Source organism: Scyliorhinus torazame, chromosome 15 (genome assembly GCF_047496885.1).
Source record: "Scyliorhinus torazame isolate Kashiwa2021f chromosome 15, sScyTor2.1, whole genome shotgun sequence".
In the NCBI taxonomy this organism is placed as follows: Eukaryota; Metazoa; Chordata; class Chondrichthyes; order Carcharhiniformes; family Scyliorhinidae; genus Scyliorhinus; species Scyliorhinus torazame.
Genome location: NC_092721.1, coordinates 138,671,345 through 138,699,131, shown reverse-complemented (window position 1 = coordinate 138,699,131; position 27,787 = coordinate 138,671,345). Strand labels below are relative to the sequence as shown.

At 48.6% G+C, this 27,787-nt stretch overlaps 1 protein-coding gene across 2 annotated transcripts in view; it reads right to left on the bottom strand.

Moving 5' to 3' along the window:
- The window catches only part of parp4 (poly (ADP-ribose) polymerase family, member 4), a 341,167-nt gene that overhangs the window by 75,399 nt on the left and 237,981 nt on the right, over positions 1-27,787 (bottom strand). For both annotated transcript variants that reach the window (XM_072476809.1, XM_072476810.1), the window contains 2 exons: positions 6,668-6,748; positions 4,731-4,826 (listed from right to left, as the gene is read on the bottom strand). In XM_072476809.1, coding sequence (XP_072332910.1) covers positions 4,731-4,826; positions 6,668-6,748 — 177 coding nt within the window. The remainder of the gene's footprint in view (positions 1-4,730; positions 4,827-6,667; positions 6,749-27,787) is intronic.

The following is a 27,787-nucleotide window of genomic DNA, read 5'->3' as shown; positions in this document are numbered from 1 at the left end:
GATGCCAAGGTGCTGGCGAAGGTCTTAGCCACGAGGACTGAGGATTGTGTGCCGCAGATCATCCATGAAGACCAGACGGGGTTTGTGAAGGGGAGACAGTTGAACGCGAATGTGCGGAGGCTTTTGAACGTTATCATGATGCCGGCGAGGGAGGGGGGGGGGGGGGGGGGTGGCGGAGATAGTGGGGGGCGATGAACGCTGAGAAAGCCTTCGATAGGGTAGAGTGGGGGTACCTGTGGGAGGTGCTGAAGAGGTTCGGGTTTGGGGAGGGGTTTGTCAGGTGGGTTAGCCTGTTATATGAGGTCCCGATGGCGCGTGTGGCCACAAATAAGAGGAGGTCCGGGTACTTTCGGTTGCACCGATGGACGAGACAGGGGTGTCCCCTGACCCTCCTGCTCTTCGCACTGGCGATTGAACCCGTGGCTATGGCAATGAGAGAGTCGAGGAACTGGAGGGGGTTAGTGCCGGGTGGGGAGGAGCACAGTGTGTCGCTTTTTGCGGACGACCTGCTGCTGTATGTGGCGGAAACGGTGGGAGGAATGCCAGAGGTAATGAGGATCCTCAGGGAATTCGTGGACTTTTCGGGGTACAAGCTCAATATGGGGAAGAGCGAGCTGTTCGTAGTTCAGATAGGGGACCAGGAGAGGGGGATTGGCGAGCTCCCACCAAAAAGGGTGGAGAGGAGCTTCAAATATTTGGGGGTCCAGGTGGCCAGGAGCTGGGGGGCCCTGCATAGGCTTAACTTTACAAGGCTGGTGGAGCAAATGGAGGAGGAGTTTAAGAGGTGGGACGCGTTGCCGCTGTCCTTGACGGGTAGGGTGCAGTCAATCAAAATGACAGTGCTCCCAAGGTTTTTGTTCCTGTTCCAGTGTCTGCCCGTGTTTATCCCGAAGGCTTTTTTCAGGCGGGTTAACAGGAGTATAATGGGGTTTGTGTGGGCGCGAGGGACTCCGAGGGTGAGAAGGGTGTTCCTGGAGCGGAGTAGAGATCGGGGGGGGCTGGAACTGCCCAACCTCTGTGGGTACTACTGGGCCGCCAATGCGCCGATGGTGCGCAAGTGGGTGATGGAGGGGGAGTGGGCTGCATGGAAGAGGCTGGAGATGGCGTCCTGTGTGTGTACGAGTCTGAGGGCGCTGGCAACGGCGCCGCTGCCGCTCCCTCCAAGGAGGTATACCACGAGCCCAGTGGTGGTGGCAGCCCTCAAATTTTGGGGGCAGTGGAGGCGGCATAGGGGGGAAGTTGGGGCCTCGGCGTGGACCCCATTACGGGGGAACCACCGGTTCGCCCCAGAAAGAACAGGTGGAGGGTTTTCGGGGTGGCACAGGGCAGGGATACGAAAGTTGGGGGACCTGTTTGTGGACGGGAAGTTTGCGGGCTTGGGTGAGCTGGAGGAAAAGTACGGGCTCCCCCCGGGGAACACCTTCAGGTTCTTACAGGTAAGGGCGTTTGCCAGACGGCAGGTGGTGGAATTCCCACGGCTACTGCCACACACAGTACAGGACAGGGTGCTCTTGGGGGGGTGGGTGGGAGTGGGGAAGATCTCGGAAACTTACCAGATGATGCAGGAGGAGGAGGAGGCCTCGGTGGTGGAGTTGAAAGGTAAGTGGGAGGAGGGGTTGGGAGAGGAGGTCGAGGAGGGGACGTGGGCAGATGCCCTAGGGAGGGTGAACTCTTCCTCTTTGTGTGCGACGCTCAGCCTCATACAGTTTAAGGTGCTGCACAGGGCACACATGACCAGGACAAGGACGAGCCGGTTCTTTGGGGGTGAGGACAGGTGTGTTAGGTGCTCAGGGAGCCCAGCAAATCACACCCATATGTTCTGGGCATGCCCAGCGCTGGAGGAATTTTGGAAGGGCGTATCGAGGACGGTGTCGAGTGTGGTAGGATCCAGGGTCAAACTGGGCTGGAGGCTCACAATATTTGGGGTGGCAGAGGAGCCGGGAGTGCAGGAGGCGAAAGAGGCCGGAATTCTGGCCTTTGCGTCCCTGGAAGCCCGGCGAAGGATTCTCCTTCAGTGGAAAGATGCGAGGCCCCCAAGCCTGGAATCCTGGATCAGCGATATGGCAGGGTTCATTAAATTGGAGAGGGTGAAATTCGCCTTGAGAGGGGCGGTACAAGGGTTCCTTAGGCGGTGGCAACCGTTCTTAGACTTTCTGGCAGAACGATAGACATTGGTCAATGGCAGCAGCAGTCCGGGAGGGGGGTTTACTTTATTTTTGTTTATGTTATTTACACTGGAGGGTCTGAGGGGGTGTATACACCTATTGTGTTAAGTCGGGGTGTTAATGTTAATTTACTATTTATGTACAGGGGGAGGGGTTTGGGGGGGTTGGTTTTTTTTGATTGTGTTTTGTACTTAACCCTGTTGGGTCCTTTTTTCTTTCTCATTTTGTGATTGATATTTTATGAAAACCTTTAATAAAAATTATTTTAAAAAATAAAATAAAATAACAGGACTAGACAGGGTAGATGCAGGGACAATGTTCCTGATGGTGGGTGGGTCCAGAACCAAGGGTCACAGTCTTAGGATTCAGGGTAAACCATTCCGGACAGAGGTGAGGAGATATTTCTTCACCCTAAGAGTGGTGAGCCTGTGGCATTCATTACCACAAGAAATAGTTGATGCTAAATTGTTGAATATATTCAAGAGGCGGCTAGATATAGCACTTGGGGCAAATGGAATCAAAGGTTATTGGGAGAAAGCAGCATTAGGCTATTGAGTTGGATGATCAGCCATGATCGTGATAAATGGCGGAGCAGGCTCGAAGGGCCAAAAGGCCTCCTCCTGCTCCAATCTTCTATGTATCTATGGCTGCTGCTGGTTATCTGGCCTGGTCTCTGCTCTCACACTCGCCAGTCCAGTTGCCACCCATCCCACTGACTCTCAGCCCTGGCCACTAGCTCTGGTCAAGTAGCCCGGGAAGTCATTGCTCCCTGAAAATCACAACACCGGTGCTTGCCTGGCCCTCGCATATCCCAACTGCTCACCTCTTGCTTGGGTGGCTGGGCCTTGAGCAACAATGACCACGTATGCTCTTAGCTGGCTGCTTGGCTGCTGGCTTAATCTAGCCTGGTCTCTGTTCTTTCTTTGGTTGGTTGCTTCCCTGCCCCCCCTCAGCCCTGGTCTTGAGGTCAAGAGTCGTCCTGCTGCTCCTCTCAACGGCTGTTGGCCAGCGGGCTTCCTCCTTGCCTTGCTGAAGGCTTTGCACGCTCACTTTTGCCTTAGGCTGCCAGGCTGAATGTCAGAAACCTTGCTGCTACACTCAATTAAAGTTGAGAAACTTCACACAATCAGGAGATCCGTCTGAACTGCTCGAAGCCTCCATCACCTCTCAACGTCGGGCAAACTGTTTTTCTGCTCTAATGGGGAGTCCACCAATAAGAGTCCGATGTTGTTATGTATTGCCTGCTGATTGACTCATTGGCCTATCAGCAAACTCAGAGTCTCCAGTCTCTGACTGGTGCTCCCATACTACACCACCTTTCATTTGATGTCCCCCATTGGCCGGGGCCCCACGCTGCAGCGCAGTGTGTTTCATTGCAAGTCCACCTCCAATTACACGTAAGCATCCGAATGATTCCCCATTTAAAAAAAATAAATTTAGAGTACCCAATTATTTTATTTTCCATAAAGGGCAATTCAGCATGGCCAATTCACCTACCCAGCACATCTTTTTGAGTTTTGGGGGTGAGACCTACACAGACATGGGGAAAACTCCACACGGACAGTGGCTCGAGGCCGGGATCGAACCCGGGTCCTCGGCGCCGTGAAGCAGCAGTGCTAACCACTGCTCCACCGTGCTACCCCATGATTCCTCATTATAGCATCAAATTGTTTATGATTCTGTAAATAAGTAAATAAATAATGTTTATTGTCACAAGTAGGCTTACATTAACACTGCAATGAAGTTACTGTGAAAAGCCCCGAGTCGCCACATCCCAGCGCCTGTTCGGGATTCTCAGCTGGTCCGGGAATTGAACCCGCGCCTCTGGCCTTGTTCTGCATCACAAACCAGCTGTCTAGCCCACTGAGCTAAACCAGATTCTAAGGTTTTTGCCTCCACTATTCCATCTGAAGGTGCTGATATGCAGGTTCTTCCCCCACCCCAGCATGATCTTTGGGCCTCAGTGTTTTCTGGCTGATGCCTACCAAAAGGCTTCACTGCTGGTGACTAAGAACACAGCTACATATCTAAGTGGCCTGCAACTGAGTCTTTGATCTTATATCCACAATTCCCACCTGATGGCCCTGCTAGGTAGCACACTTTCATTTGGGTCGGATAAATGCTCCGAATCAGTACGCACAGGTATAACAGTCCCTTAAGCAATCTCAATGCATTTCGTGATGCATCTATCTGGTACCCGAGCTGGTAGAGGTATGGGCCAGAGAGAGTGAAGAAGAAAAACAATTCTGTACCTCAGACTGGCACAGCTCCTGCACTGGCGGAAAAAAACACTGGGCAAAACTTGGAAAATCTGATTGGATTAAGTGCCTGTTAGGCATTCAGCCTTCCCTGAAATTCAGGGGCCCAAGGGCAAAATCCCACCCTTGAGAGCCAATTAGAGGCTGAAAATCAAAGGTCCTTGGCCCAGAATTGCAAGCAGCATCAGCAGAAATAAGAGCGAGCAAGACCTTATAGATTTTCATATTTAGTTTCAGAAGAAACATGAAAATTTTAGATTAATCTTCCTGTGCCCCCCATGCTTCCGTCTTGTTAACTTACACTTACCCTTTCTTCAATGGCTACAAAACTAGTAAATTGAGTCACAAGTGAATATTCTTTGCTGAGTTCAATGATATAAGATTTCAAAGTGGATTTCTTCATCTGGAAGGGAAAGATATCAGGATTACACAGTCACCATTACAAAGCCATCTGCCTGCATGTTCAGGGCAACGATTTGCTGGATGAAGCAACATTAGATTGTAAAAACTATTTCTTAAATCAAAATATGAATACATTCAGTGCTAAAACTGCTACAAGGTAATTCCAAATTCCTGAAATCAAACGAGTTTTTGTACAGAATTTTGGTGATCCGTCATCATTCTGATTTTCCAATGAAGAAAAAGGTTGGTTTTCATTGTGGTGCCTCGAATATGTTGTAGAGATTATGTGGATGATATTCAATTCCAAAAAGTTGAAAAGCAACAATCACACATAATTATTTGGCTGCACTGCCGTCCTCAGCAGGTTTTCAGATTAACAATAATAACACAATGATCAAAAGTCAATCAGCAGAGAGAATAGGAGAGCCTCTGTAAGAACGTCTTCAATGTCATTGCCAAATGCTGTTCCATGATTGGATCAAAGTCTGTGTACACCAATCCTTTCACCCATTCGAGAAGCATCTGATGCCAACATCACCGGCATGTCAGTTCATGCCCCAAGGTTTGTGGAGAATGCAATGAACAATTCTGATACTCCATTTCATGATCTAGCTAATTTAACATCTGGCGTGATCTCACCCACATGTTATTAGAATCCAGTTCCAAGGAAAGCACTGCTGAAATTATTGGGAGGAGGTTATTCTAGATATAATACTTTGTTGATGACTCCTGCAAGTGGTCCAAAGTGTATTTTCATCTGTTCAATGACTGCAAGGTCTCTTCAATTTCCTTGGAATATCACAAGAACAAGGACCCTTTTCTGTGCTGCTTCTCAAACAAAAACTGATCCTTTAAATGCTGTTGATCTTTCATGACGAATACTGCCAAAGAGCTAGTTTCCTTGCTGGCTTTAGATTGAATTGCAAACAGCCATCAATAAGCTTGAAGGCTCTTGACCACTGAAGTATCCATCAAAAGGACTGCTTGGAATCATTGCCCTATTACCATTATCAGAAGGACTGATATCTTACCCAGACACAGCTGTGTTAACATTTTGCTTGCTCTGCAACTTTCTCCTCTTCGACTTGCTCTTTTATGGAAGTTACTGTGAAGCTGCTACCACAACCCTTTCAGACAGCACACTTCAGACTATAATAACCCACTGTGTAATCAAACACCTTGTAAATTACCTACAATGTTTGGAATTGAATGGGTGGCTTGATTCATTGTTCTTTGCCAAATACTTTGAATTATCTCCAGAGGGCACCCCATCCAGGTACAGTACAAATGATTAGGGCTTACATACCAAATCTCTGCCTTACTGAGGTGGACATATCACGAGGATGTAACTTTAATATTTTAAAGCTGGGAATAATCTCAAAGTCCCAACTAAAATTTGGCAGCTTATATGGCAAACAATAAAGAATATCATAAATAATCTGATATTAAAAAATCTTTACTTTTGTCACAGTTCTTATTAGCACAAACTTATTTGCACAAACCAGAAAAGACAAAGAAACAGGAGAATGTAATGGCTACTACATAGGGTCTTCATCACTCTAGAAATGATGGTGGAATTGTTTCCTGGTATTATTGGTAAAACACTTGGTTTTCTTCTAAGAGAATCAAACAGCAGCATGAAATCCTAAGGGTTCTAGAAAATAATTGCATTTCCAGCTTTTCAATGGTCTTTATTCTCTTCCTGATCTTATTGCATACTGAATTTTAATGGGATCAAATAAAATCCATTGGTGCAACTAATATTTAAGTGACAACTGCACAGAGCAAGCTGTTTTCTACTGACGAACAATCATGTAAAATACTTCAATTAAAACTACACACCTCATGTTCACTTTCATCTGTATGCAGACTTCCATTTTCATAATCTCCAATAAGAGCTCTTGCTGTAAGGCGGTGAAGTATCTGCACATGAAAGAGATATCTATTACAGGATACTGTATTTTCATTTTTGTCCAAGCACAAGTGCCAATGTAGAATAAAAGAGTCCATTACTATAGGTAATAAACATTCACAGAAAGTAGGTTCTTTGTGGTAATTGGTGAACGTGGAATTAGCCCAACTATTACAATGACTAAAGAACATTTAAGTTCATTATTGTTGGCAGAATGCTGGGAAACCTAGACGGGAATATTTAGTGACTCCATAGTATATTTTGACTGTGGTGGCACTAATTTGTTTGGTTCATTAAAAATTAAATAGACTTTGCTTCATAACCTGAATCCACTGAGGATCATTTTAACTTTGGGCGATAATGTAAAATGAGCAATGTCAAATTAATTGTTCATTACACATCCACCACAGGACTGGACAAAGGAAAATGTATTAAAAATATTCAAAACACACAATGTATAATGTACAGTCCGAATAGACAGGTACCACAGCTTTCCCAATGGGCATAGGGCACTCGGGAATTGGTAAGATGAATGAAAATGGATCGAGGTGCTGGAGCTATGCTACTTAATAAACATCTACTTCAGAACCAAGTCATCCCACAAAGCATCCTGGAGACACCCGAGATCACACTACTGGCACCAGCTAGATTTCACTGTCACCAGATGTACCATCCTCAAAGTGTCCTCATCACTCATAGCTTTCACAGCACTAACTGTGACACTGACCAGTCTGTGGTGTACAACAAGGCCAGGCTTCAGCCATGGAAACGATACCACCCCAGAAAGAAAGGTAGTCCTTGGATCAACACTTGCCATACCACTGACCCAGAGAGAACCTACGAATATACGAATTAGGAGCAGGAGTAGATTCCTAGGTCCTTGAACCTGCTCCACCATTGAATGAGATCACAGTTGTTCGGATTGTACTCTCAACCCCACATTCTTACCTACCTCCGATAATCTTTCACCCCCTTGTTAATCAAAAATCTATGTAGCTCTGCCTTAAAAATATTCATTCTGCTTTCACTCCCTTTGGGGGATGAGAGTTCCCAAAACTCATGACCCCCAAAGAATGAATTTCTCATCTTGTTCTTAAATGAGTGACCCCGCATTTTTAAACAGTGACCCTCGTTCTAGCTTCTCTAACAAGAAGAAATATCCTCTCCACATCCACCCTGACAATACTCCATAGGATTTGAAAGGTCTCGATCAAGTCACCTCTTACTCTTCCAAACACTAGTGGATATGAACCTAACCTTTCATAAGACAACTCACCCATTCCTGGTATTTGTCTGGTAATCCTTCTCTGAACTGTTTCCAACATATTTATATTTTTCTTTAAATAAGGAGACCAATACTGTACACAATCTCCAGATGTGGTCTCACCAATGCCCTGCACAACTGAAGCATAATCTCCCTACTTCTGTAATTAATTCTCCTCTGCAAGAGTCCTTCCTGATGATTCCCTTATTTCCCCTTTCTTCATTTTTGCCATTTTCATTTTTGATCCATGGATGCTGAATGGGTATGTGTCTTTAAGTCAAGCAGCGGAGAGAAGGAGGAATTCAAGATATTGCAATATCGCATCAGCTTTGGATAGCAAGACCCAGACTTTTCGGCACCTGAAAAATCGGGTGTGACTCAGTTTGATTGATTGGCTGGTGGCCAATGAATTGGCCAAAACGCTGTATTCTGCCTGGTAAGAGGTAGTGATTGATTCCTATTCGAGTGGAATGATTTTCAGAGACCCAAAGAGCTCAGTTTGAATCCTGGACACTCAGGAGAAAGGACTTTCTCTCTCTCCCTCTCCAGAAAGGCTGCGAATTGCAGTATTTCTGAAACTGCTGCACCTGAATGAATCTACAGTGAACACCATTACAGACTGGGAAGCCGAAATCTCAAACCGAAAACCTGCTTTGAAGGACATTGTGCTAGAAACAACCATCTCAAACAAAGACTCCTATCTTTTTTTTTAAATTTAGAGTACCCAATTTTTTCCAATTAAGGGGCAATTTAGCTTGTCCAACCCACCTAGCCTGCACATCTTTGGGTTGTGGGGGCGAAACCCACGCAAACACGGGGAGAATGTGCAAACTCCACACAGACAGTGACGCAGAGCTGGGATCGAACCCTCGGCGCCGTGAGGCAACAGGGCTAACCCACTGCGCCACCCCGGCTCCTATCTTTTACACCTCTCTCCTCCTCTCTCGGTTTGTCTGTGTTGTGTGTGTGTGTGTGTGTGTGTGTGTGTGCATGCAGAGGATTGGGGGGGGGGGGGGGGGGATTAGAATTAGATAATAGTTAACCGGTTGTATTTGTTGCATATTTCATTACATTTCTTGTTATAAATAAAAAGTAATTGTTTAAATTTACAAACCTGGTGACTGTAACTATTGGGCAGCCAAGGGCCAAAGACTTTGTTTCTAAGAATTATTGGTTAATTCAATTGTGTTGCGACTCTTGGTCAAGTGGGGCTGGAATTGGCCACGCACTGGGGCTGGAATTGGCCGCGCACTATCCCAGGGTGTTGTAACACCTCACAATAAATAATTATACTCTGTTAGCTTTCTGAATTACTTGCTGTATCTGTATACTAACCTTACTAGCGTCAACATCCTCTATCCAGCTCTTTCAGACAACAATGCTCATGGAGAGAATGTGGTGTCAAAGTGAGATCATCTGTGGAACACAGTTTCTTGATATGTGCTCATTGTGTACAGGAAAAGAGATCAGAGGAATGTTGCCTAGTTTAACATTTATTGGACTGAAATGGAGCCAGTTACTGCAACAACAGGAAAGACCTCATGAACTATGAGTAAGTCCCTAGCAAACAAAATCAAGATACTCTCAAGAGCAAAAAAGTCGAGGGAAAAGGTCCAAAAGTCCGACTGGAGCAAGAGCCACCAAATGTGCGACTTACTCCCTCATAGCCACCACCGGAAGTCAGCGCTATTTTACACTTTTGGCAACTAAAATTAGGGTGTCTGTCTGCATGCCAGAGCTGACGTCAAGCTGTTCAACTTGGTAAGACTGTGCGTCAAGAGCAAAAGCCATAATGTCCTGGTCAATGAGTTGTTGTTTGCTGATGGTGCTGTGTTGGTATGTCATACTGAATTTCACTTGCAACAGCTGGTAGATCGGGTCACCTTGCAAGGAGTTTGGACTGACAATCTGTGTCAGGAAGACCAATGTTATGGGTTAGGATGTAGATACTCTACCTTCTATCAACAAAGACAACCTCATTCTGGAGCCTGTTGACAGCTTCACATGCCTTGCATCAACAATTACCAACAAACATTCCTCAAACCCACGTTGGTCAATGCCTTAGCTGTCATGTCAAAGTTGAGAAGTCGAGTGTGTACCATTAGCGAACTAACCAAAAATACAAAGCTCTGTGTTCTCAGCACCTTTTACAGTGGTGAATATGGACAAATTATACAAGCCAAGAAAAGTGGCTGAACAGCTTCCATCCCTGTTGCCTCAGAGAAATACTAGGTATCTTCTGGCAAGGCTAGTACCGAATATGGAAGTACATCAACATGTAGGGATCCCCAGCATGTTGCTATCTTGAGTCAGCAGCGATTCCATTGGCTTGGCCATGTAACCTGAATGGATGACAGCTGCATCCCCAAAGACATGCTCTATGGTGAACTTGCTACTGACCCATGTCTACAATACAAAGATGTCTGTACACGAGATCTCACGTTGACCGGGTTCAGAATTGATGCATGGGAAGCCCTCTCTGTTGACCAGATTGTTTGGAGACAAGTAGTCAAGAAGTGCAAGGAAAGAGCAAAGGACTAAAGAAATGACCAGACGGCGGAAAAAAAAGCCCATGGGAAAGAAAAGTCATCAATCGTCCTTGGGCTAACACTATTCACCTGTGGGATCACCACCCATGTATTGGCTTCTACAGCTACAACAGGCAATGTTCAACTCTGGGTGCAGTCCATCATCTCCTGCACCACCCTGGGTGCAGTCTATCATCTGCCTCCAACAGGCAGATGCCAAACAAGAAGAAGAATAGACCAGTAATTCTGCCAATGTTTTACAACTATATTTATTATGAAGGCATTTGAAATTAAAAATACCCTCAAGGATTCAGTTGATAAATTAGCTGGCCAGTTTTAATTGAGTGGTACAGACCAAGAACACCTAGCTTCAATCACTTGTTTGCGCTGCAACAAATGATCTTAGTGAGGGCAGTAATTTGTTGTTCTAGAAATTATCTGATCTCCGGGCAGCATGGTGGCGTAGTGGTTAGCACTGCTGCCTCACGGCGCCAAAGTCCCAGGTTCGATCCCGGCTCTGGGTCACTGTCCGTGTGGAGTTTGCACATTCTCCCCATGTTTGTGTGGGTTTCGCCTCCACGATCCAAAAGGGTAGATGGATTGGCCACACTAAATTGCCCCTTAATTGGAAAAAATGAATTGGGTACTCTAAATTTACTTAAAAAAAGAAGACATTATCTAATCTGATGTTGTTTTTTGCTTTAACCTGGTACAGCAAACAAAGTAACAAAAATAAATTTAGCTGGTGGCCAATGGAATGCCAGGCAAACAGTCTAAACCATTGAAAACAGCTGTTTACATCAGTTCTCTGGCGAAGCTCCTAATCTTGACAAACATCTTAGAGCTCAAAATCTATACTTTGCATACCAAAAGGGAACTCATTTAAAATCCAATAAATATTCTTGTGATCACTGTGATATACCGACTGTATATATGAGTTGTTCATCATCACTGTGAATTCTATGATCTACATGTGTATTATATGTTTTACTGTTGTAGTTTTACCATCCGACCAGCAGGAGTCCCAGGACCCGGGATGCACTATGCGTTTCTGCAGAAGGTGTATGTTAGGAGTTGATAGCAGTCGCAGATTAGAGTAGCTCTGTTGTATCTTTGTGTAAGTTAGTGTTAGACATTTATTTCCAACTGTATTCATCTTAGACATTTTAGTTATTCGTTAATATAGTGTTAGCAATAATTAGCTTTGTTTATAAAACAAAGTCTAATGTTCTTTGTTCACATCAGCCCAATCAAAGAACATTACAATCACTATGTGGCATAATATTTAAAGCATATATTCCATTTCTTCCATTCACTATTTTTAGAAATGCGCTTTATAAAATATTTTTCTAGATATACCAAGTAGAAGAAACGAGCAAATTTGCTCATGTGGCCAATGTTGCAAAGCACTACAGACAGGGACAGCCAAGAGCTTTGGTACTGATAGGGGAGCAGACAGCGAGGAAAAGGGGCACATGGTCTCTCCCAAAGAAGCAGCTGGACCTCTCCAAATAACTCCAGCAGCTTTAGGCATTTTCCTCAAATGTCCAATACCTACAATTTGTGTTTTGGACATCCCAGTTACAAAAAGTGCATCTGTTTGAAAGTAACTGCACTTCTACATGTGCAGTTGCTGTCATGAACCACGTATCTGTATACTACAATCCACTCCCATTTTGCCGCCACTCCTTCATCTCGCAAATTAAATAACATGTGTCACGTTCAGGACTTTTTGGCTAAGGTGTGGAACCCTCTGGCTTTGCAAGAATTTGAACCAGAGAGATTGTTTTCCCTTGTTGGAGAATGTAGAACAGTCTCAGGCCAAGGAGTTGATCATTTAGTACTGAAATATGGAGAAATTTCCTCAGCCAAAAGGTTGTGAATCTTTAGAATTCTCTAACCAGAGGGCTGTGGATGTTCCATCATTGAATATATTTAAGACTGAGGTAATCTTTTGATTTTTCAGGCAAACAAGGGACAATGGGAGCAAACAGGAAGTGGAACGGAGGTAGAATATCAACCATGGCAGTCGTATTGAATTGCAGGGATGCAGTTGGTCCACTGATCCTAATTTTTATGCTTTTATCATATTCAAAACAGTTAATTTAAAGTGTGTGTATCTATTTTTCAGGTTTTATTTCAATCTTTTTCCCGGTTATGGACAAAAGTGCCTCAACCCCCTTAAAGTTCAAAAATCTATCTATCTCAGCCTTATATTTGTTATGTATTGTAAACATTGTGCTTCACATGATTAAATTGTGACATCATCAGAGACATTTGGGAGATTTCCCCTGAGACTCTCAGAAAGCAACACCTCGCTAATAAAGTTAGATAATCTGGATAAGTAACCTACCATGTGGCAACCTTTTCATATTTTGTTTCTACTGAGCAGAACAACTAAAACATAGCAGTAAAGACAAAGCTGGGGACGAGGATGGTTTTCCAGTAAAAATAGTCAGAAGAAACAATTCAGACATGGACCTCGAGTCAAGGGTCGACTTCTGGTGCCGGGCATGGAAGGAGTGGTCGCACATTTAGTGGCTCCTACTTGAGGCAGAATTGTTTCGTCCTTGTTAGCCGTTCACTGGTTTGCTGGTACAAAGTACAGGAACAGACAGACCCAAGAACTCGGGTGGGCAAGACTCAGCCCTATTAAATAAGGAGTGCAACTGTAAAGGGGCAACAGTCAGACCAGGAGCTTTTGTGAAATGAGAGAGAAGGAAAGATGGCGGAGAGAACATAGAACATAGAATATAGAATATACAGTGCAGAAGGAAGCCATTCGGCCCATCGAGTCTGCACTGACCCATTTAAGCCCTCACTTCCACCCTATCCCCGTAACCCTCCTAAGGGCAATTTAGAATGGCCAATCTACCTAACCTGCACATCTTTGGACTGTGGGAGGAAACTGGAGCACCCGGAGAAAACCCACGCACACATGGGGAGAATGTGAAGACTCCGCACAGACAGTGACCCAGCGGGGAATCGAACCTGAACCCTGGCGCTGTGAAGCCACAGTGCTATCCACTTGTGCTACCGTGCTGCCCAGAGGTCTGGGGCATCATTATCCACTCAGTGGTCCACAGATCAGTTGGTGGAGTTTTTGACGGTAACGTTCCGGCAGCAAATGCCTCCGAGGACCTGGCCAAGGTGGCAGACCTGATTCGGGCAGCCATCAGAGAGAGCAGAGGTTGGATACGTATAGTGCGTCACTCCAAAAAGTGGAAGAGTCGGTGGTGGACCCTGAGGACTGGCTGGCCTTGTTGGAGGCAAATATTACACTGGTGGCGGAGGGCCAAAGGAAGCTGAGGGAGAAAACAGATGATTTGGAGAATCAGTTGAGGAGGCAGAATTTCTGGATTGTGCCGTTGTCCGAAGGCATTGAACAAATGCATGGCACGAAGTATGTAGCGAGCATGTGGGAAGCTTGTGAGGGAGGGGGTCTTCGACCAACCTTCCGAGGTGGATTGTGCGCACAGGTCGCTGAGGGGGAGGACGAAGACCGGGGAGCAGCCGATGGCGATGGTGGTATGAATGCACAGATATCTGGACAATGGGAAGATTCTGCAGTGGGCGAAGGAGGCCAGGAATTGCACCTGGGAAGGGAATGTGATTCGGGTCTACCAGGATCTGGGTGTAGAGCTGGCTAAGCGCCAGACTGTGTTCAACAGGGCCAAAGCAGTCCTGTTCCAAGGAAGGAGTGAAGTTTGGGGTGCTGTATCCAGCCCTGTTGTGGATCACATACCAGGGTCAGGAGTTCTACATAGGAGGAAGTGGCGAGTAGGTCTTTGTGAGACCATGGATTTGGGGACCTGTAAGAACTTTGGACTATGGAGATACCAGCTCCAAATGTTGGTGCTTTTTGTCCAGGTGGAATGTTGTATCATTTGGATTATTGGGGTTGTGGGTATGTGGAGGAGTGGGTAATAAGGATTGGTGGGGCATTTGGGGGAAGTCAGCTGCCTCGAGTTGGGGTAACCAGGCTAGTGGATAGGCTAGTTAATGGGAGTGAAGTGGGAGATAGATCTGTGTGGGGGGGGGGGGGGTTGATTTTCTTTCTTTCTGTCGGGATGGTGGGGGATTGTTAGTGTGGATGGAGTTGGTGTTGCGCAGTTGCTTAAGGGGTGATGGCAGTGGATATCTTGGGGAGGCCCTCGGGGGGCACGGGGCCTGAACCTGGGTCAGCTAGTAAAAGCGGAGATATGGCTGACCGGAGGGGACTGGGGCCAGGACCCCACTGACCCAGCTGATTTCATGGAATGTTCGGGGGTTAATGGGGTGGTTAAGAGGTCATGCGTGTTAATTCATTTGAGGAGTTTAAAGGCGGACATTGTGTTTTTGTAAGAGACTCATTAGAAGGTGGAGGATCAGACGAGGATGAGGCAGGGATGGGTGGGTCAGGTGTTTAATTTGGGACTGGATATGAAAATGAGGGGGGTGCGCTGCTGGTTAATAAGAGTGTGGAGGCCATTCTGGCGTTGGACCGGAGATACTCGTGGCGCCTGAGGAGGCGCTGCTGAAAGAGAAGTGGACACTCCAAATGGAGTTTGGCTAGTGTTGACGGGGGAGGTGGTGGGACAACTGCGCAGAGCTAGAGGGGCAGTGCATGAGAATGGGGAGAAATGGAGTAGGATGCTCGTGCACCCGTTGAGGAGGCAGGCGGCGAGGGTCATTGGGCGGGTGAGGGATGGAGGGGGAGGTAATGGAGCCCGAGGACGTAATTGGGGTGTTTGAGCTTTTTATTGGAAATTGTACAGCTTGGTGCCCCTGGTGGGGGATGAGGTCATGAGACGGTGCCTGGATGGGCTGGAATTCCTGAGGGTGGATGAGGCAAGGGTGCAGGGGCTGGGGGCCCCAATTGGACTGGGGGAGGTGATGGATTGTGTGGGGTTGCTGCAGTTGGGGAAGGGCCTGGGCCCGGATGGGTTCCAAGTGGAGTTTTATAAGAGGTTTGGGTTGGAGCTGGGACGCCTGTTCGTGGAGATGTACAATCAGTCGTGGGGAGAGGCGAATTTTCTTCCAAACTGTAAGAAGTCTTACAACACCAGGTTAAAGTCCAACAGGTTTGTTTCAAACACTAGCCTTCGGAGCATTGCTCCTTTCTCAGGTGAATCTGAGGAAGGAGCAGTGCTCCGAAAGCTAGTGTTTGAAACAAACCTGTTGGACTTTAACCTGGTGTTGTAAGACTTCTTACTGTGCTCACCCCAGTCCAACGCCGGCATCGCCACATCACGGCTTCCAAGCTGTGTCACGCGTCTATCGCGCTCATTTTAAAGAAAGACAAAGACCCGGAGCAGTGTGGACCGTACCGCCCAATATCATTGTTAAATGAACCAGGGGCTGGTTTAGCACACTTGGCTAAATAGCTGGCTTTTAACGCAGACCAAGGCAGGCCAGCAGCGCGGGTTCAATTCCCGTACCAGCCTCCCCGAAAAGGCGCCGGAATGTGGTGACTAGGGGCTTTTCACAATAACTTCATTTGAAGCCTACTTGTGACAATAAGCGATTTTTAAAAAAAAATTTGATTTGAAGCTATTGCTGGCAGTGCGGATAGAGATTGGTGTGTTGAGGGTGATAAGGGAAGATCAGATGAGGTTCATGAAGGGGCGACAGATATTGACCAATGTTTGGAGGCTATTGAATGTGATAATGATGCCCTCGACTGGCCGGGAGGCAGAGGTGGTTGTGTCTATGGAAGCGGAGAAGGGGTGCTGTATCCGCCTGCCTCCTCAACGGGTGCACGAGCATCCTACTCCATTTCTCCCCATTCTCATGCACTGCCCCTCTAGCTCTGCGCAGTTGTCCCACCACCTCCCCCGTCAACACTAGCTTCAGGAGAAGGTGGTTGTGTCTATGGAAGCAGAAAAGGCTTTTGACCATGTGGAGTGGCCGTACTGATTTGATGTTGGTTTGGGTTTGGGCAGGGCTGGATGAGTTTGTTGTATAGGGTTCCTAAGGCGAGTGTGCGGGACCAATAGTGTCGATTTGGAGTATTTTGGGTGGCACTGAGGTGACGAGGCAGGGGCGTCCACTCTCCCCTTTGCTCTATGCCCTAGCAATTGAACCGTTGGCAATGGCACTTAGGGCTTTGAGGGGGTGGCAGGGCATTGAGGGGGGGGGGGGGTGGAACACTGGGACTCTTTATATGCTGACAACCTCTTCTTATATACTGCAAACCCGGTTGAGTGTTTCAACAGGATTATGGGAATCTTGGGGAGTTCAATCTTTTTTGGGATATAAGCTCAATATGGGGAAAAGTGAGGTATTCTCGATTTAACGCCTGGGTACGGGAGGGTTAAGGAGGTTGCTGTTTCGGTTGGAGGGGCGAGATTTCATTATCTGGGGATACACGTGGCAAAGAGCTGGGCCCAGCTGCACAAGTTGAATCTGGCAAAGCTGATGGAGGGAATGGAGAACTTTAGAAGGTGGGATGTGTTGCCTTTGTTGTTGACTGGAAGGGTCCAGACGGTAAATTTGATAGTGTTGCCGAAGTTTTTGTTTGTGTTTCAGAATCTTCCGATTTTCGTGTACAAGTATTTTTTTGTCGGGTGAATAAGATTATACTGGGGTTCGTGTGGGCGGTAAGGTTCTCCGGACCAGGAGGGTGTTTCTAGAATCTGGAAAAGGATGGGGATGGCACTGCCAAATCTGCAGAATTATTATTGGGCGACCAACATAGCTATGGCCCAGAAGTGGGCAGTGGAGGAGAGGTTGGTGTGGCGACATGTGGAGGAGGCTTTGTGTAAAAAGAGAAGTTTGAGGGGTTATTGTTGGTGCCTCTTCTGTTCTCGCCGACCAGGTACTCTGCAAGCCCGGTGGTGGTATCAGCGTTGAGGGTGTCAGCAGCATTGTAAGATGCTGGATGCAAAGTTTCAGGGGTGGGGGGTGGGGTCGGTTTGGGATAGAGTGTTTTGGGGATCAGTTTGTGGGGGGTAAGTTTGCGGAATTGGAAGAGCTTGAGCAGGTGTACTTGCTGCCGAGGGGGAATGGGTTCAGCTACCTGCGGGTGAGGGACCTCTTGAGAAAGGAGGTGGTTCGCTCCCGGAGCTGCCATCTCCAGTGCTACAGGACAAGCTGTTGTCCGAGGATGAGATAGGCGAGGGCAAGATGTCAGATATATATGGGGAGCTGATGAAAAGGGAGGGCGCCCCAGTAGACGAGGTCCAGCGCAAGAGGGTAGAGGACTTGGGAGGGAAGATGTAAGCTGGGCTGTGGAATGAGGCTCTGCAGAGGATAAACTTGTCCTTGTCGTGTGCAAGACTGTATCTCATACATTTTAAGGTAGTGCACAGGGCTCATATGGCAGGGTCTAGGATGAGCCGAGTTTTTTCAGGGGTGGAAGGTAGGCGTGTGCAGGGAGTCCAGTGAACTATGTCCACATGTTTTGGGCATATCCGAGGTCTGGAAAGAGTTTGCAAATGTAATGTCGAAGATTTTGGGAGTGGAGGTGGCGCCGAGCTCGTGGGTGATGATCATAGAATCATAGAATTTACAGTGCAAAAGGAGGCCATTTAGCCCATCGAGTCTGCACTGACCCTTGGAAAGAGCACCCTACCTAAGCCCACACCTCCACCTTATCCCCGTAATTCCACCTAATCTTTTTTTTTGGACATTAAGAGCAATTTAGCATGACCAATCCACCGAACCTGCACATCTTTGGACTGTGAGGAAACCACTGCACCCAGAGGAAACCCACGCAGACACGGGGAGAAAGTGCAAACAGTGACCCAAGCCGGGAATCGAACCTGGGACCCTGGAGCTGTGAAGCAACTGTGCTAACCACTGAGCTACCGTGCCGCCTATTATATTTGGGGTGTCAGAGAATCTGGGAATGCAGGTGGGGAGAGAGGCTGACCATGGTAGCCTTTGCCTTGCTGATAACCCGGAGGCAGATCTTGCTGTGTTGGCGGGACTCGGGGCCGCCAAAACTGGTGCCATGGGTGAGCAACTTGGCAGTGATCCTCCATCTTGAAAGAATTAAGTTCACCATAAGGGGGACAGAGGAGGGGTTCTCCACAAGGTGGAGGCTGTTCATTGACTTCTTTAAGGGACATCAGCGCGTCAGTGGGGGTGGTTGTTTTGTTTGGGTTTTGGAAGCGGGACTGGTGGTAAAAAGAGCGGGTTGAGAAAGCGGTACGGGGTAACAGGGTTAATTGTATATCGTTTACTGCTGCTGTTTGTTTGTTTCAGTTGTGTATATATTTGAAAATACCTCCAATAAAATATTTTTAAAAAAAGAATCATCATCAGGAGAACACTCCACCATCGATTGAAGTGCGGGAAATCTGGTCGTTGGAAATGGTTTTTTAGCCTTTGCTAAGGATGTACATTAAATTTTCAAATTGTTGGAAGAACTCCAGACTATCCCTTAATTTTGCTTACTCAACAGCAACATCAGGAGTGCTCAGAGAGTTGGAGGCGGGAAAGCATTTGTTTTTTCCAGCCAGCGTGTCAACAGTAATACTAGTCGATTGAATCAATCTGTGGACTCAAAAGCTTCTAGAATACAAGCAAAGAAAGAAAATAAAGAGGTAGGTTGTGTTAAGATGAGTTTACTTCCTGAAGGTGGGGAGCATTTTTCAGCTGCGTGCCTTCTCATGCGGCGGACTGCAACATCAGATCCTCAAACTCAAGTGAGTGGGAGAGAGAGCAACTGCCCCAAAAGAAAACATGAAAAGAGGGAAAACTAATATGATAATAACAAAGATTAAGCAGAATTAATGCTGAAAGTTCTGGTTTTAAAAGATTGATGTTTGCGAAAAAAATAAAAATTTCTTAATGCCACAGTCCAACCAAGAAAATAAATTAGAGGGAAGGAAAAGTTGAAAAAGTACGACAGCTTAAGAACAGGTAACTGCAATGGTTGGAAAAGGTAGCGCTATGGAACCATTCAATGAGAATGCAGAAGCTTGGAGCGCCTATGAAATTTCAATATTACCTTGCTGCAAACAGGATGCCGTGTGAAATTAAAGTAGCAACTTTCTTGAATGTAATAGGACGGAAAATTTTCACCCTATTACAAAGTCTTATCCATCATGCAAAGCCTGAGACAAAATCTTACAAGTAATTGACTAAGACCCTTGAAGGACACTTCTTGCCCAAACTATTGATTAGTGCAAAGAGATTCAGATTTCATCGACGTACCCAAGAGGGTAAACATATTCAACAATTTGTAGTCATTGTATGGCAACTAGCAAAGAATTGAGAGTTTGAACCAACCCTTGAGGGCATGCTGCAAGTCATCCTTTGTGTGCTGATTGAGAAATGAGGCTATTCAGCAACAATTGCTGACAGAAAGCCCCCTATCATTCAAACTTGCTGTTAAAATAGCAGTGTCTATGGAATTGGCAGCTAAAGAAGCTCCCAAATCAGAGCTGGTGCCAAAATAACCAAGATGAATACTGAGAAAGGAAGATCTCTCAACACGCAAGCATGCCATCGGTGTGCCCAGGTGGGGCACTCTCCACAAGAACGTTGGGCGTCAAGAAAACAGCTGTCGTAATTGTGGCAGGAAAGGTCACATAACAAAGGCGTACTGGGCCAGACAGAATCCTCAAACCTTGAAGATGAGTAAACACAAGAACGCACCCAAAGATGGAATGATCAAGACAATGACAATGAGCGATTGGGCAACCCCAATCATCAAGTCAGATAGCTCAGACAGAATCTGTGGTGACTTTAAAATGACGATAAATCCAATGGTGTGTGCCCACCAATATCCCTTATCAATAGTAAGAGGACCCATTTGCTGGATTGTCAGTGGACAACAGTTCAGGAAGATAGATTTGTCCCAAGCGTAGCTCCAGATGAAGGTAGTAACTGAGTAGCGACCTCTTCTCACAACTGTAACGCATAAAGGACTGTTCAGGGACAAGCGTCTACTGTTCAGAATAATGTCAGCATTGTTCCAAAAGTCCATGGACCAAGTCCTAGTGGCCACAAAGGTATTCAATAAATAATGACATCTTAATTACTGGCAGGACTGAACAGGAGCACCTAAGAAATTTAGAAGAGACATTGGAGCGTCTTGAAAGACACAGGGCGGGATTCTCCAAACCCTCGCCGAGTCGGAGAATCCCCGGGGGTGGGGCGACGCGAATCCCGCCCCGCCGCCGGCTGCTGTGTTCTCCGCCGCTGTTTTTCGGGCGGGGGCGGGGTTCACGCCACGCCGGTCGGGGGCCACTGACAGCGGCCCAGCCCTTCCGGCAATACTCCGGGCCCCGATGGGCCGGACGGCTGTCCGTTTTTGGACAGTTATGCCGGCGTGGGTTACGTACGGTCCCACACGGCGGGACCTGGCAGGTAATCGGCTGGGGCGGTCCTCGGGGAGGCACGGGGGGATCCGACCCCGGGGGAGGTGCGGCGGGGGGGGGGGGGCCACGGTGGCCTGGCCCGCGATCAGGGCCCACCGATCTGCTGGCGAACCTGTGCTGTGGGGGCACTCCTTCCTTCCGTGCCGGCCCCTATAGGGCTCCACCATAGCAGGCGCGGAGAACAGAATCTCCCCGCGCATGCGCCAAATCACGCCGGCCCTTTGGCTCATGCACAAACCCGCGCAGTCCCTTTGGCACCGGCTGGAGCAGCGCCAACCCCTCCGGCGTCCACCTAGCCCCCGGGACAGGTGAGAATTCCTCACCTTGGGGGCCTGTTGACGCCGGAGTCGTTGGCGCCAGTTTTCCTGCCGGCGTGGGGAATTAGTCCCCGGAAAGGATAATCCCAGCCACAATCTTCGCTTCAAGAGAGAGAAATGCAAGTTTTTCCCATCATCAATAAGCTGTCTAGTAATTGATCGGGATGGTCTCCCACAAGGAACTAAGACAATGACTGTGTTTTTAGATCCACCGAGACTGCAGAATATATTGCAATGGAGATCTTTTTTAGGACTTAACAATTACTATTGAAAATTTATTCCAAATGTTACCACCATGTTAAAACCACTCCATACGACTTCCGATTGCGGCCATGCGGAGCACATTTCGGCAGCTCCTGCGACAACGGACTTTCGGGCTCTCCAGAGGAGCCCCAACGGAGCTTTTTTTGAATTAATCCCGTGTGGGAAGGTGCAGTAAGGTCCCCCCTTACGATATATGGCCGAGATCAGCGGTGGAACGACGAGAAAAGAGGCCCTGGAGCAGAGACTAAAACGAGGGGAAAAAAGCAAGATGGCGGAGGGCGGAGAGCGAGCAGCGTGGGGGCCAGACCAGCAGGAGTTCCTCAAGCGATGTGTGGAGGAGCTGAAAAATGAGGTGCTGGCGCCAATGCGATCGAGCGGCTGAAGGAGACCCAGAAGACCCAGGCGGTGGAGCTTCGTGAGGTGAATGATAAATGAATACCAACGAGGACGAGATCCTGGGCCTGGCGGTAAAAATGGAGGTGCACGAGGCGGTGCACAGGAGGTGGGCCGAGAGAATTGATGTCTTGGAGAACAGGTCGAGGAGGAAGAACCTCCGGATTCTGGGTCTTCCCGAAGGAGTGGAGGGAGCTGATGCCGAGGCGTACGTGAGTACGATGCTCCATTCGCTGATGGGTGCGGAGGCCTCTCCGAGTCCCCTGGAGCTGGAAGGGGCTCACCGGGTCCTGGCGAGGAGACCCAAGGCCGATGAGCCGCCAAGGGCGATAGTGGCAAGGTTCCATCGCTTCGCGGACAAAGAAAGTGTGCTGAGATGGGCCAAGAAGGTGCGGAGCAGTAGATGGGAGAACGTGGTGATCCGATTTACCAGGATTGGAGCGCGGAGGTGGCAAGGAGGAGAGCCGACTTCAACCGGGCCAAGGCGGTGCTGAATAAAAAAAGAGTCAGGTTCGGCATGCTGCAGCCTGCGCGACTGTGGGTCACTTATCAGGACCGACACCATTATTTTGAAACCCCAGAAGAGGCTTGGACCTTTATTCAGACGGAAAAACTGGACTCGAACTGAGGGGATGTGGTTGCGGGGGGAGATGTCGGTTGTATATGGGGTTGCAAATATGGGCAAAGAATACTTCATGGGTGGGATGATGGATGGGGATGTGGGTAGAGTTCTGGTTAAAATTCATAAAATTTCCCTTTTTCCTTTTCTGTAGACGAGATGATGATGATGGGGAATGTGGGCGTCGGTGCTGGAGGGAGGTGAGACTCGGGGATGAGGGAACTGGGATAATGGCCGCAACAGGAGCTGCGCCACAGGGGGCGGGGCTGGCTTAGGAAAGCGCGGTTTTTTTCCCGCGCCCCCCAAAAAAGGGAGGGGGGGATGGAGCAAGGTAAGGAGGAGGAGAGACACCCACACGGGGAGATCAACGGGTAGGCGGGGGAAGCCGGGGTCAGCAGAAGTCAGCTGACTCACGGAAGTAATATGGGGGAGCAAAAGAGCTAGATGTGGATCTAATGGGGGGGGGGGGATTCTAGGGTTGCTGCTGCACTGTCCGAAGGGGAACTGAAAATGGAAGAGGTGGTTGGGGCGGGGGTTCCCCGCCTGGGGGACTGGAGGGTGCGGGAGGCGCGAGCACGGGACTGGCCTAAGATAGGAGATGGCTAGTCGGCGGGGGGTGGGGGGGTAACCCCCCAATCCGGCTGATCACGTGGAATGTGAGAGGCCTAAATGGGCCGGTTAAGAGGGCCCGAGTGTTCGCGCACCTAAGGGGACTGAAGGCAGACGTGGTCATGCTTCAGGAGACACATCTGAAGGTGGCAGATCAGGTCAGATTAAGGAAGGGATGGGTGGGACAAGTGTTCCATTCGGGGCTGGATGCGAAGAATAGAGGGGTGGCAATACTGGTGGGAAAGTGGGTGTCGTTCGAGGCCAAGAACATAGTAGCGGACAAGGGAGGCCGATACGTGATGGTGAGCGGTAGGTTGCAGGGGACGGAGGTGGTACTGGTGAATGTATATGCCCCGAACTGGGACGATGCTGGATTCATGAAACAGATGTTGGGGGTATTCCAGACCTGGAGGTAGGGAGCTTGATAATGGGTGGGGATTTTAACATGGTGCTGGACCCAGCACTAGATCGCTCCAGATCTAGGATGGGGAAGAGGCCGGCGGCGGCCAAGGTGCTTAGGGGGTTCATGGACCAGATGGCGGGAGTAGATCCGTGGAGATTTGCCAGGCCTTTGGCCAGAGAATTTTCTTTTTTCTCCCACGTACATAAGGCCTACTCCCGGATAGATTTTTTTGTTCTGGGCAGGGCATTGATCCCGAAAGTGGAGTATTCGGCCATAGCCATTTCAGACCATGCCCCGCATTGGGTGGAGTTAGAGCTGGGGGAGGAGAGGGACCAACGCCCGCTGTGGAGGTTGGATGTGGGACTGCTGGCAGACGAGGAAGTGTGCGGGAGGGTGCGGGGGTGTATTGAAAGGTATCTGGAGGCCAACGACAACGGGGAGGTGCAGGTGGGAGTAGTATGGGAGGCGCTGAAGGCGGTGGTCAGGGGAGAGCTAATCTCCATCAGGGCTCATAGGGTGAAGAGAGAGGGTAGGGAAAGGGAGAGGTTAGTGGGGGAGATTTTAAGGGTGGACAGGAGCTATGCAGAGGCGCCTGATGAGGGACTACTCAGGTAGAGACGAAGTCTCCAGATGGAGTTCGACCTGTTGATCACAGGGAAGGCAGAGGCACAGTGGAGGAAGGCACAGGGGGCGATATATGAATATGGGGAGAAGGCAAGTCGGATGTTGGCACATCAGCTCCGTAAGAGGATGGCAGCGAGGGAAATAGGCGGAGTCAAAGATGGCAGGGGAACTACGGTGCGGAGTGCGGGGAAAGTGAATGAGACTTTTAAGGCCTTTTACGAGGAGCTGTATAGGTCCCAGCCCTCAGGGGGAAACGAGGTGATGCGGCGATTCTTGGACCAATTGAGGTTCCCAAGGGTGGAGGAGCAGGAGGTGGCTGGTTTGGGGGCGCCAATTGGGATGGAGGAGCTGGTTAAAGGACTGGGGAGTATGCAGGCTTTCGATACTTGGGGATTCAGGTAGCTAGGAGCTGGGGGGCACTGCACAAACTTAATTTGATGCGGTTGGTGGAACAGATGGAGGAGGATTTTAAAAGGTGGGACATGTTGCCACTCTCGCTGGCGGGTAGGGTACAGTCGGTTAAAATGGTGGTCTTCCCGAGGTTTTTTTTTGTATTCCAATGCCTCCCAATTGTGATTACTAAGGCCTTCTTTAAGAGGGTAAGCAGGAGCATTATGGGATTTGTGTGGGCGAGCAAGACCCCGCGGGTAAGGAGGGGGTTCTTGGAGCGTAGCAGAGATAGAGGAGGGTTGGCGTTGCCGAACTTGGGTGGTTACTATTGGGCAGCCAACGTGGCAATGATCCGTCAGTGGGTGATGGAGGGAGAGGGGGCGGCGTGGAAGAGGTTGGAGATGGCATCCTGCAAAGGAACGAGCCTGGGGGCGCTGGTGACGGCACCGCTGCCGCTCTCGCCGACAAGGTACACCACGAGCCCGGTGGTGGCGGCAACGCTAAAGATCTGGGGGCAGTGGAGACGACCCAGGGGAGCGACGGGAGCTTCGGTGTGGGCCCCGATCAGAGACAACCATCGGTTTGTCCCAGGAAGGATGGACGGGGGGGTTTCAGAGCTGGCATCGGGCAGGGATTAGAAGATTGGAGGACCTGTTCATTGACAGGACGTTTGCGAGCTTAGGGGCGCTGGAGGAGAAGTTTGGGCTACCCCCGAGAAACGCTTTCAGGTACATGCAGGTGAGGGCGTTTGTGAGGCGGCAGGTGAGGGAATTTCCGCTACTCCCGGCACAGGGGATTCAAGATAGGGTGATTTTGGGCGTATGGGTCGGAGAGGGCAAGGTGTCGGCGATATACCAGGAGATGAAAGAAGAGGGGGAGGCTTTGGTGGAGGAGCTGAAGGGTAAATGGGAGGAGGAGTTGGGGGAGGAGATTGAGGAGGGGCTATGGGCTGATGCCCTAAGTAGGGTTAATTCCTCTTCCTCGTGTGCCAGGCTTAGCCTGATACAATTTAAGGTGGTTCATAGAGCGCATATGACGGGGGCGAGGCTGAGTAGGTTCTTTGGGGTGGAGGACAGATGTGGGAGGTGCTCAGGAAGTCTAGCGAACCATGTCCATATGTTTTGGTCATGCCTGGCACTGGAGGGGAGTTGCGGGAACAGTATCTAAGGTGGTGAAAGTCCGGGTCAAGCCAAGCTGGGGGCTAGCAATATTTGGAGTAGTGGACGAGCCGGGAGTGCAGGAGGCGAAAGAGTCCGGCATTCTGGCTTTTGCATCCCTAGTAGCCTGGCGAAGGATCTTGCTAATGTGGAAGGAGGCGAAGCCCCCCAGCGTGGAGGCCTGGATAAATGATATGGCAGAGTTTATCAAGTTGGAAAGGATAAAGTTTGCCTTGAGTGGGTCTGCGCAGTGGTTCTACAGGCGGTGGCAACCGTTCCTAGACCATCTCGCGGAGGGTTAGATGAAGGTCAGACAGCAGCAACAGCAACCCGGGGGGGGGGGGGGGGGGGGGGGGGGGGGGGGGGGGGGGGGAGAGGAGGGGGAGGGGGGGGGGGAAGAGGGGGGGGATCGTTCGGGGGCGGATGGGGGGTTTCCTTTGGGGGGCATTTGAGCAAGAAAACACATGAATGATCCGGAAACTGACATGTACGGGAAGAATCCAATGTACAAAGTTCTGTATCTTATTGACTTGCCATGTTCATGTCTTGCCACGCAAGCTCTCTTTCTTTTCTTTGTTACGGGGGGGTTGTTTGTAAGGTGGAAAATATTGTTGAAAAATTCTTAATAAAAACATATTTTTAAAAAAAACCACTCCATACATTATTTAAAAAAAATGAATTTAGAGTACCCAATTATTTTTTTTCCAATTAAGGGGCAATTTAGTGTGGCCAATCAACCTAATCTGCACATCTTTGGGTTGTGGGGGTGAAACCCACGCAGACACGAGGCGAATGTGTAAACTCCATACGGACAGTGACCCAGGGCCGAGATTCTAACCCCGGTCCTCAGCGCCATAGTCCCAGTGCTAAACACTGTGCTACATGCTGCCCCTACACTCCATACATTATTAAGTGCGAACCAATAATGGGCTTGGTCAAAAGACTGCAAAGCAGCATATATTGAAGTCAAATTTGAGAAGAAATCGTAACTCTTAGTTCATTTTGATCCTAATTTATAAATACAACTCCAATGTGACTCATCGCCCTATGGGGTGGGTGCAGTTGTCCTCTGTATAATGCCAAGTGGAGATGAAAGATCAATAGCTTTCACTTCGAGAACATTGACAAGCGCTGAACAGAATTATGCTCAATTGGAAATGGAAGCCTTGAGTATAGTTTTTGGAATCAAACGATTTCAGTATTACCTGTATGAAAGATATTTTACCTTGTAAACAGACCACAGGCCTTTAACGATTTTTGGTCCATACAAAGGAATGCCATCTTTAGCTGCGAGTCATTTGCAGAGATGCTCCCTCAACTTATCAGCACATAATTACGAGATTAAGTACAGAAAGTCTGAGCGACATGCTTTATCAAGTCTACCAATTCCGGACTAGGCCAAATCACAGGAGAACAATGTGAACTGTGCGTACTTTTTCCAGGTTCATAGTGTACCTATTAGACTTCTGTTGACAGCCATGGTGTTAGTGGTCGCACATTTGGCAGCTCCCGCTCAAGGCTTTTTTCTTCCCTTTTCCCTGTTTGTAGGGTGAATGTTTTGTGGAAAAAAGGTGCAGGGGTGACTGGAGAATAGTTTAAATCCGCTGGTGGACGGATCCACAGATCTGAAGTGGCTCGAGAAGAAGGAAGAAGGGAGTAGTTGGAGCAAGACAATCTTTGTGCAACACAGGTCAAGATGGAGGAGGGTAAAGGGTCTGCCCTGCCTGCCCAATGGTCGACGGACTTCTTAAATGAGACGTTTTGCCATCAGAGGAGGGAGACCCAGGAGGACCTAGCCAAGGCGGTGGAACCATTAAAAGCAAGAACGGACAGCATGAAACAGAGGTTGGAGTCCCAGAGCCAGGCTATTCGGAAAGTGGAGAGGTGATGGGGGAGCACGAGGTGTAGCTCGCCTCGTTGGTGGCTGAAGTGGGTCTGATGCGAGAGACCCAGAAGCAGTTAAAGGAGAAGTTGGAGGATCTTGAAAACCGCTCCCGGAGGCAAAAATTTAAGAATCGTGGAGATGCCTGAAGGCATCGAGGGAGCGGATGCTGGCATGTATGTAGCCGAGATGTTGGAGAAGATGATGAGGGAGGGGGCCTTTGACCGGCCCCTGGAGTGCACAGGGTGCTGATGAGAAAGCCACAGGCAAATGAGCCACCGAGGGCA